This window comes from Perissodus microlepis, chromosome 22, assembly GCF_051167445.1.
Source record: "Perissodus microlepis isolate ML-2025 ecotype Zambia chromosome 22, ASM5116744v1, whole genome shotgun sequence".
Taxonomy (NCBI): Eukaryota; Metazoa; Chordata; class Actinopteri; order Cichliformes; family Cichlidae; genus Perissodus; species Perissodus microlepis.
The window spans coordinates 26834224-26845582 of NC_140481.1; the positions used below are offsets into that span (position 1 = coordinate 26834224).

Sequence of the window (11359 nt, forward strand, 5' to 3'; positions counted from 1 at the left end):
TGAGATTGACAAAAATGTGGGTGCCCAGAAGCCTCGAGTGGAGACAGATTCCACCCATTCTCCATTTATAATGAGAGGGGAGTGGACCTGTCTGTGTCTTCTGAAGTTCATGATAAGCTTCAGGTTGTTTTCTGAGCACCAGCAGGACAAGTTCTCTGCTCTCTCATCTCCATCAGAGATGAGCCAAACCATGGCAGTGTCTTGGGTGGGTTGGTGTGCAGAGAACAAGAATAAGGATTATTTATGCCCTCATTTATTTCTGCAGTAGAATCAAAGGTGACACAGCCTTCGCATTTTCTTGAAAATGAAACCAAAAAAAAATCAGAGGATATTTCCAGATTGTGCAAGATTACTTGGAACAGTGTTTGGTTGAATGTATGACACATTCTTTCCACTTAAGTGATCCTGACCTAACACGAGCAGGTAAAAGATAAAACCCACAAAAACACAAGTAAAGCATTAAACCTCACACTTGATTCATAGAGCCTAAATGCATCCTGATGTAGTGGTGTCTTTGTGGGAATTCATTGTTGGGCACACTTGAACGTAAAAGGTGTGTGAGCACATACCCCAGCTCATGGCGCAACATTTTCCCATCAGGGGTGATGAAGCTGAAAACCGGATCCCAGGTAGGAGGAGGAGGAAGAGTGCTTTATCCCTAGATTCTGCTTCATGATAACTGAAAGAGAAAGTAATCCTAGAGTAGGAAGTAAAACACAACAGGGCTTCATCTCCATTTGCAGAGGACGCTGCTCAGGTGAGTCAAACCGCTGTCGGATTGTTTCATTTGCTTCTTTTCACATCACAAATCACTCGCTTCGGTGTTTTAGCGCACAGGTCACAGAGCCGCGGCTCTTTCGCCCCTCAGCTGTGGTTTTTGAAAGCCAAAATGATCGGATCCGGGATCCGTGAAGCCGAACTTAACAAAATGTGCGTAAATGATCAGTATTTATTCAGGTTTGGACGTACACGTTTATAAAAGTGTTATACCTGTGGTCGGATCGCTTCGTATTTCTGTGTGGATTGGAGCACGCGCGTAGGAGTCCTTAAACATTACACAGAAATCACTGTACGCGTGTAACGCTTAGTTTACGCTCGTGGGTCACATTGTACGCATATACAACCCTTTTCAGTCAAATTTACCTCCATATTTCTTTGGATCTTTGGATCCACTTACGCAAGCAGGTTTTCTTAAACATGAACTACACGAACTCCTTCTTAACACTGCTGTCCTGCAGGGATATTAAAGGGACCTAGTACAGCCCTGATAGGGAGGAGCAGTGATGTTCATAAACAGAAATAACGCTAACCGGCCCACTGCTACATTTTGTTTATTTGAATGTTGGGTATTTACCATCTACTAGTATAAATTATCATAGAGCTCATTTTATTTCATGAGACACATACAGCCAAGTTTGATCCAAAGCGTGGCCGACGAGTAAAAGTATTGCTCAATAACCTATAAAACATTTCACCTGACTTTTTTTACTGTAAAGAAAATCAAGGTACACGATAAATTAAATAACACATCCTTTAATCAAACGATGCTTTATCAAATTTGATGAACAGCCTGAGATGTAAATCCGTAAAATTACAGAAAAAGCAAAAAGGACTGAGTTTGTCCTCTAACTGAAAAGATGACATTTTCTGTTCATTCACAGAAAATCAGATTCATTTGATTCATTCATTCTAATCTGAATAAATGGCCACAGACCCACAGCAAACAAAACAAAGCAAAACTGTAATGAAATAGTGAAAAAAGAGAAACTTTTCTGTAATAAATTGTCACCCTGACAAAAAACAAAACAAAACAAAAAACACCTTAAGTTGTATAGTTTAATATTTCTTTCTTTTACTTAGTTTATTTTATTATGCAAGGCTATGGGCTTTATCTTAGTCAGGAGTTGAATATTTCCCTGCTTTTGCAATTTTCTCATCCATTTATTGCTGCAGAGAAGTCTAGAAGTTCCTTTTACTCATAAACTTTAAAACAAACCGGCCATGACCCTTTGTTTTTTTTACACCCTGTACATTATAAATGTTTTCCTCCCTGCTGACAGCTGAGCTGCTGACATTACATTTCAGCTGGCTTCTGTTTGAATTTTGCTGTACTTTGTTTGGAGAAAGTCTTCTGATATCTGTTAAGTTTTTCACTGTCACAATGAGAAATTCCTGCTTTTTTGCAGTGGGTAATAAGAAAGAGAATGACGTGTGTATGAATGAAGTGTATGAGAACAGAGCATTGGTAACTTGATTTCAACCAACACTTTGGTGCAGCTTTTACAGTCAGGTGGTGTTAATGAAAGTCCAGCTGACACAAACTCTGGACTCCAGTGAGTCTGACATGTTCATACCAACTGGGCCCAAAGGGCTCAACTGTCCTGTCAGTTTGTTTAACCAAAGCGTGGAAGGGAGCTGTGAATGTGCAGGATAGCAGCAGTGCAGGGTGTGGCTGGATGACTGAAGTGTAGGATGTTGGTCAGGGCTGCAAAAACAACACAACCTTACCATACTGTAATATCATATGGAATACATCAAAGCCAGCAAAGACTAAGCAAACACTTTTTTTTTTAGAAACACACAGTCCTAAACTTCAATAATTAAAGACATAAAATCTAACTGTATGATATCTGTTGTAATTTATATAAAATGTATAAATGTTTACCACGTGTTAATAAACCTCTACAATTAGATCAGCAATGCCCAAAGTGTGGGCTGTGGCCCCCTGCTGGGCATTTAAGATGGTGCAGGTGGTCTGCAGGAAAAAAACAAAACACAACCATGTAATTTACTATTGTGTAATTAAGATTTACAATTTGAAACGAGTGAGTTAATAAAAAGCTTCATGTTACTTTTTCTGTTCTGACAGATATTTGGTCCTGAATTTGTCTCATATGTTGTTGTGGGGAAAAACAAGTGTAGCAGCGGTTAGCAGCTGCTACAGGTAAAGCGTTTAAAGTGTTACTGTCAGCTCCAAAAAAATAAAATTGTCAGAAGATCAAAATGAATCAATGATAACACGAAGAAATAAATGAAGAGAGCAGTGGTTAAAGGTTAAAGGTTGGATAGGTTGCAGAAAATTTGCAGATTTTAGAATGGGCAAAGTCAGTGGTGTGTTTCTAATATTTTTTTTTACATCTCCCATATTTACGTTTCATAGATTTAATTAAACAGCAGGTTATTTTATCTGTGTTAAAGGTTGAAATAAGTGAGTTATGGAGTTAAAGGACAAACAACAACGATCCCCACGTGAGGCACGGGTGGGAGACAGAGTAAAGCCTGTCGCCAGACCAAAAGAGAAGATTCAGCAGCAGCAATCAGGTGACACTGCCATAATTTTGGGGGCTTTACGTGAATCTTTAACGCTCACCTCTCTGCTTTGCCTAAAAAAATATTATCTTTGTCACTTTGCAGAGGAGGGGGAGGTGGCTGAGGATCTGGAAACCTGGATCAGAAATAATGCCAAAGACCTGAAGATCCGGCAGACAGACCGTCGCTGGGCTGCTGAGGTGGTCAACGATTTTCGTGAGAATCTGCTGAAATTCCTTAGAAATGAACCTATATTCAAGTCAGCAGAGTGCTTCAACGCCGGCAGCTACTTTGAGAAAGTTAAGGTGAGATCACATCTTCTGAATTTTAATTCAGACGTGACTATTTTAATGTTTAAGGTTTTTTAATCCAGTTTTAAGTATTCGTATGTCCTGCCTTTGTTCTTATTAAGTTCACCTGTTCATCTGATCTTCTGACTGCCTGAAAAACATCAAATCACGTCATCAAGTAACTCTTGATGCACGAGTATCACTTCAGTAATTTCTAAAACATCTCTTAGCACCTTAGTGATTAATATATAATGAAAGCCTTACTGCACATCCCTTCCCAGGCTCTGCTCCTCCTGATTGATGTGATCTGATCTGACTTTTAATTCATCCTCTGCTCCCAGATCCACATGCCTGATGAGTTTGACATGATGCTGACGTTTCCAGGCAGCCCAAACTTACGCCTCAACCCGATGAAGCTCGACGGGGGTCTCTTCTACCGGCTCGATCTCACCCAGCCCACTCGACAACCCATTAAGGCTTTTCTTCTGGAGAACAGCCTCACCCTCTCATCGAGCAAGGTCCTGAATGAGATGCATCGCCTGGTCCGCAAATTCCTCAAGACCTACAAAGGTTTTCTGCCTCACCTCTAATCTTATACTTCTGTTTCTCCTGCTGGTCTTCTGGCTTTTCCACCTTTTTATGGCTCAAAACTGTTTAGAGAATTTCCTAAAGTTGTCTTGTCAACAGGTTTTAATTGGGTGGGATCTGATCATGGTTTCATGGGATGTAAAACAGACAACCATATTGGGCTAAATTTGGATCAACTTTTACTAAGCAGAGCCCAGTTTTCACGATTATGAGGCTAAATAAAGGCCAGTCAAACAGGCACAAGAAATGATGTTGTTCGATGCTTGTTAGGAGCATTTAAAATCAATACCTAGACTAAAAAAAGAACTTCTTAACTCATTTGTGCATTACAGAGACATTTTTTAATTAACACTATCCTGATATTTTTGAAACACAGCTGTATCTTAGTCCCCATCAGAGTTATTATAGTGTCATGTTTTCCATTATTTTCATTTTAGTTCAGTTTAGATGCACAGCAGCAAAACTGTGGTTTTATCATTAACAGCACAAGAATGTAACAGTGCAAGCACTGCACAGACAAAACTATCCCAGAGTTTATGTGCATATCCAATCAAACTCTCTACAGTCAAACTGAACCAAATAAACAAAAAGAGACTAAAGTTGTTATTTTTGCTGATTTTGTAAGTATGCACTATCGTTTCAGTTAGCTTTGCAGTTTTGATTTTGATGTTCGTTAACAAAAAGGTTCATCAACACCAACCCCGAGTCTCCATCACTAGATTAATAAAGTGAGATTAGAAATAATTGAGAGTTTTTTTATTCTTTATTCCCAAAATATCTGCAGTGAATAACAATTTTATAACGAGTAGTCAGTAAACTCTGATGTTACTGAACCACAAGTGTTGAGAAATGAAGCCCAACATGTTCAGATGCATTTTAATCACAGTGGTACCGGCCTCTTAATGTGCACTCTTCAGAGTGGGATCATTACACAAACAAAAACAGAGTTTTTAACATTTAACCTGTGCCTGTTTTCAGTGCCCGATGAATGCTATCGCTGGGAAGTGAACAGGAAGCGCGTGCACTCTCCGGCTGTCACTTTGTCTCTCTTCAAAACTGACAAGAACAGCGAGGAGCTGATCTCCGTGGACGTGGTTCCTGCGCTCGAGGTAATCACTGAATCTGCTCTGTGGTCATAAATAAGATTACTGGCCGCTTTATGTGTGCTGCTCAAAATCATAATTAAAGGTATGAAGCCTGGATGACCTGTAGTTTTGTCTGAATGGTGCATGATTCACCTTCAGCACTTTTGTAACAATGCTCAGTTTGTTTAACTTGGACATAAGAGAAATCATCACTGGCTTCTTTCTCCTCCCCTCAAAATTACTCATACCCCTTTAAAGTGACGCCGGAAACTATTGGCAAAATAAAACCACACATCTGCATGTATTGTCTGTACTTTAAGGGCTCTGGAAACACTGGGCTCTCCCAGTCTTGTGTTTCTAATGTTTCCCTCTCAGTAACGTATAATTTTTAAGTCTTTTGTCAAACCTGTCTTGTGCACTTGTAACTTTTTTGGTTTGACAGTTTGAGGCTTGTTTTTTTGACTAGTGTCAGTTTTAAAGTTTGCTTATAAAGTGAGACACAGAGCAGTGAGTTTATGGTGTTTATTCACTTGCAAGGGAAAAAAATCCATACAGGTTTATTCTGGGAGCAGATAAGCTTCAAAGAAATCAGTTTAGTTACCACAAGGAAAAACTACAGGAATATTTACTCCTTACCAGACAGCAACGGCACATAACACACCTCAAAATGGATTACAATAATAAACATAGCCCCCAGTATGCACCTACATTTTTTTCCCACTACACAAAGGTCACAAAACTAATTTTGAAGGGAAAGAATCACTTGGAAATCTAACAATGACATCTTCCAAAGGGCAAAACAAAACAGGCATCCCAAAAAAAGCTTGACAGAGGAATAACAACATCAGGATGCCATTGAAACCCACCAAAAAATAAATATTAAACAGTGAACCGGGACAGTTACATGACACGTGGCAAAAGAGTTAACTGTGTTAACATCAGCAGCATTTTTCACCTGCTGCGAGGTAATGTTCCTCCTTGTGTCTGTTTGTAGGTTCAAAGTTGGCCGGCTGCGGTTCGTAATGGCCCGGATGTATCCAACTGGCTGGGAAAGAAAGCTCTTCAAGACATCCGAAGTTTGCCGTGTTATTTTGTACCAAAGAGGCAGAAAGGACGAAACCTCGGCGAGGACGCCAAAGGTGAGAGAAAGCTGACTCCTCTCCAGACGCCAAACTCAGAGAGGCGTTTCTGTGTGGTTTGTTTTAAAAAAGACTGGCAATGCAAAGCACATTCATTTCAGTTCAATTCAGTTTTAGTTATATAGAGAAAACCAGAACAATCACATGACCCCCTATGAGCAAGATCTTCAACGACAGTGGGAAAGAAAAACTCCCTTTTAACAGGAAGAAACCTCCAGCATAACAGCCTGAGCGTTTGGCTCATGGTGATATAGTGATACATACTCTGACTTATCATTATGAAACCTTGTCCGTATTTAACATAAGGTGAAACAGTGACTGAAAAAAGTATTATCCACCATTCATCCTTTCATTTTTTTAACTGCTTAACTCACAGGTGTCAAATTCCAGCCCTCGAGGGCCGGTGTCCTGCAGGTTTTAGATGGATTCTTGATCCATCACAGCTGATTTAAATAGCTAAATTACCTCCTCAACATGTCTTCAAGTTCTCCAGAGGCCTGGTAATGAACTAATCATTTGATTTGAGTGTGTGTACCCAGGGTGATATCTAGAACCTGCAGGACACCGGCCCTCGAGGCCTGGAGTTCGACACCTCTGACTTAACTGGACAGTTCAGCTAACGGTAGCTATATGACAGAAAATAAGGAAAGACCTCATAGATTCACTTCAACAACAGCCAGAAAGTTTAAAAAATTATTATTTTTCTGTAAGATGATACAAATGTTTTGTTTAGAATAAAGGTCGGGGTGTTTCTCAGTGTTTTTCCAGCATCAGCTTTAAAGATTCCCATTATGTTGGAAGCTTCTTGAGCTAGGTCCTTCAGTGTTTTAGGGAAAATATCTGGTGCTATGCTTCAGTGACTCTCAGGGGTGGAGCTCATGTTAACAAAATGACGGATGCTTGAAGTCACTAAAATATTTGGATGTCCAATTTGTGACAGCAGGTTTGTATATGTGTAGAAATCCCAGTTTTGCAGGTAGACGACTGTTTTATTTACATCTTCTCATGGACAAGACATAATAATATTTAAAACAGTCCAAATCGCGTGAATGGTTTCAGAGATATCGAAGTTTGAGTACTGGGGAAAAACAATCAATACATTTTGATCCATCTTCAGTGTACAGGTATGACACCATGAACAAAATCCAAAATAATAACAACAACTAAGAGCAAAGACAAAATATAAAATAAGACAAACTATGACAGGTCATAGATAGGTTTTGAATCTCTGAAGCTTTATTGCACAATAGACAGTGCTCGGTTTTGTTGTGTGCTGTCCGAATACGTGGTGATATTATGTTTTGCCTTCCCTCATCAGAGAGCTGGAGGATCTCTTTCTCTCACATTGAGAAGAAAATCATCACGTCTCATGGCAACAAGAAAACCTGCTGTGAGAGTCATGGCACCAAATGCTGCCGGTGAGACATCTTCTCACACAAGATCTGATCATCTTGGAATCACAGGCCGGAGTAAAGCACTGTCATTTAGACAGAATCTTAATTGATAGATTTAATTGGTTTGACCACAGTATTCAGAATTGATGATGTCGCTGTGGAAAATGACATAAGTGCAATTACAGATCTTGTGCCATCCTATGCAGTTCTGTTTTAGAGCTACACTTATTATGTTTGTAGAGCATTTTCAATAAGATAATGAACAAATAACTGAGTAATGTAGAGCTGGGATCAGCTTCAGCCTCCCTGTGAGCCTAGACTGTCTAATCGGTTAATGAAGTGGATGACAAATGTCACAGATTTTAAACTTTTGGATTGTGCCTTTCTGCCATATGTTTTTTTTTTTGTTTTTTTGTTTGCAGAAAGCAGTGCTTAATGCTCCTCAAATCTCTGATTGAGGGTCTAAAACAACGTTTTCCCGAAGAGCTGGATGGCCTCTGTTCGTACCATGGGAAGACCACCTTCCTGCACACCCTGTCCACCAGGTATTCCTCAAAACTCTCGTTACAGGGGTAGGCTTAAGGTACAGATAACGATGGTTGGCTTGAAGTCCTGATTTCTCCTGACGTATGTGTGGGTGATAAATTCATGTAAAAAAGAAATGTGATGTACTGGTGGTAAAACTAGCTTCCAACTCACTTGCTGTTATGTTTTCCCTTTTGTTCTTATATATATATATATTAGGGGTGCAACGATACACAAAATTCACGGTTCGGTTCGATACTTTGGTGTCACGGTTCGATATTTTTTCCATACAAAAAAATGTTCATGCTTTTTTAATTTGTCATTTATTAAAATTATAAATATATATTTTAACTCAAACGTACAGTTTTTAAATTCCTGCAAATGTCTTTGCACTAGGATGATGTCGGAGTAAATGTGCAGTCATATTTGTTGTGTTCCCACTAGTGCTGTCAGCGTTAATCTGACATGACGTTAACGCCACAACACGGCAAATCTCCGTTAACGAGCTACCGCGGATCGCCCCGTGTGTGGGGCTGGACGGCGTCGACACGTTAACGAGCAAACTGCGCTAACGCAGTAGTTCCCACCCATGTAATTGAGCATTGCGTGGCACATCCGACATACTGTTTTACTTTTGTCCATCTGCGCTCGACAGTGCAGCCTAGGCGGAGTAGTCGAACGCAGATCCACTGAGCTCTCAACACAGACAGCATCGTCAGAAGAAAAGTTGATAAAATAAATGAAAAGTTTTGTATTGTTCATACATATGCATACCGAACCGAAAGCACTGTATCAAGGTTCAATATCGATAGGAGTATCGTTGCACCCCTAATATATATATAGATAGATAGATAGACAGATAGATAGATAGATAGATAGATAGATAGATAGATAGATAGATAGATAGATATCTCAACCTTGTTTGAAATTGAATTGTTCAAACATAAATGAATTTACTAATCTCTAAATAAATTAAAGAACTACAAAATGAATTCCTAAATGAATTTGCTAATGCATATTTTCTTGCACAAGTCATTGTTGAGGCACAAAATCAGCATCTGCAACAGATTATGTTCCCAGCTGTGAGAAGCTCCACCCACCTCCTGTTCAAATCTTCTGTTAGTAAGGGACGGCCAATCAAAAGAAGGTCTAATGCAGTGGTTCCCAAACTGTGCAGTGGCCCTTCTAGTGGCACACGAAGCCACTGCCAGTGGGTTGCAGACATACATGCCAATAATGGAAAGAAGTTGAATACAATAATAACATTTTTATTTGTTGTTTTTTTTTTAGGGAACATAAGTAGAGTATTTGATGCTAGTGGACTGATCTTTATTTAACTAAAGTTCAGCTTGGTCCCTGGTTTTGTTGTGAAAAACAAAATAAAAGACAAAATTGTTGCATGTGGGGAATTAATCGTGGCTCAGGGTCCAAAGCTACCCTATTAGACTCCAAGAATAAAAAATATGTAAAGATTAGCACAATCGTTTCCTTTCAGTTGAATAACAAGCAAAACATTTCCTATTTAAAGCTCTGCAAACTATTACAAGTAAATATAACAACGTATATTTATGCTTATTACTAACTATAATGATAAGAATGAGTGACCTGTAATCTGCCCACAAATTGATATGACTCTTAATTTACATACGTGATTTCTCTTATGTTTTCCTCCCTGCATTCTGTCTTTCAGGTATGACGATGCCAAATGGAACCCTCAGCGCCTTCCTGTCTGCTTCCTGTATCTTGTCCAGGCGCTGGAGGACTATGCGAGCAGAGGCAACCTCCCTCACTTCTTTGCTCCCGACTGCAACCTCTTCTCGCCGTCCTCCTTCTCTCGTAAAGCTCTGGCTTTCCTCATCAATGCCCTGAAGGAGCAGAGGAGGGAGGGCCTGCCCCTTCTGAAGCCTCCAGCTCTGGTGCCACCTCTGATGCCACCTCTGATACCCACCTCTGATTTAGATGAAACCTGCAATGAGACGTTTGAGGAAAGGTCCTTCGTACTGGTTCACTCTGTGGACATAGCACTGATGAATAAACTGGGTGTAGCATTTGCTGTCGTGGTGGGTTATGCCTTCTATATCCTGTTCAAGTAATGAGAAATGTGAAGTATGATGCTGATTAAGTGAAACCCTGTGACCAAAAACTGATTTAGACATTTCAAGTGAAATCAAATGAACGTCATTGTAGATTGTTTGATGTTATGAAGTAGTTCTAAAAAAAAACCATTTTACATCCTGATATTTTCTTTACTTAATATTAGCATTAAACTTCCAGGTGGACCTATAGTGCATGCGTAGAGCTATTCCATGGCAGCCTTTCGATCCATGAAATAGTTCACTGATGTCATTAAAGGTTAGGTTGTGTTCACATTATTATTATTATTATTATTATTATTATTATTATTATTATTATTATTATTATTTCCCGTTCCCTCACTTTTTCTATGTAGAATTTTAAATCTTTTTGGAATATTGTGTTTTTGTGAAAATCGGATTTAATGTGACTGCCTTGCAACCTAAAAAAACAAAATTAATAAATGTATTTTATAGAAAGGTATTTAAAGTGTAATAAAGGAAAATAATAATAATAATAAAATACAAAAAATTTAGTTTGAGTTTTTTGTGTGCATGTGGCTCAATTCACCATTTTAAATGTTGTGTTTTTGAAAAAAATTAAGTGTAATATGACTCAGCTTCATAAACAAAAATATTAATAGATCACAAAGGGAAACTCATCCAACAGCTTTTCCATTAGGTGTAATTATTGCTTAATTAAATAGCAATATATAGAAAAGATAATACATTGGATGATAATTATTGTAATTTTTTAATTAAATTGTCTTGCTTTCACAAATAATTATAAAAGAAATGAGGAAGGCTTGCTTCGTCTTGAAATTGTTTTGTCTGGTAAAAACTCTGAAGACAAAAATATATTTAATTAACATATATTTAATGAATTAATCCTGTAAACAGATATTTACAGGATGGTAGTGAGACCTGCTAGTGTTTGCTTGGAAAGGGTGGCTCTAA

At 38.8% G+C, this 11359-nt stretch overlaps 1 protein-coding gene across 1 annotated transcript; it reads left to right on the forward strand.

Moving 5' to 3' along the window:
• The first annotated feature begins 364 nt into the window (after nucleotides 1-364).
• On the forward strand, nucleotides 365-11169 carry LOC146363350 (cyclic GMP-AMP synthase). Its single transcript, XM_084920142.1, has 9 exons — nucleotides 365-757; nucleotides 3199-3321; nucleotides 3415-3614; nucleotides 3941-4169; nucleotides 5166-5296; nucleotides 6267-6411; nucleotides 7730-7829; nucleotides 8228-8350; nucleotides 10021-11169. The coding sequence occupies exons 2-9, from the start codon at nucleotides 3216-3218 to the stop codon at nucleotides 10421-10423; spliced, it is 1437 nt and encodes a 478-aa protein (XP_084776268.1). The 5' UTR covers nucleotides 365-757; nucleotides 3199-3215; the 3' UTR covers nucleotides 10424-11169.
• The last annotated feature ends 190 nt before the right edge of the window (nucleotides 11170-11359 follow it).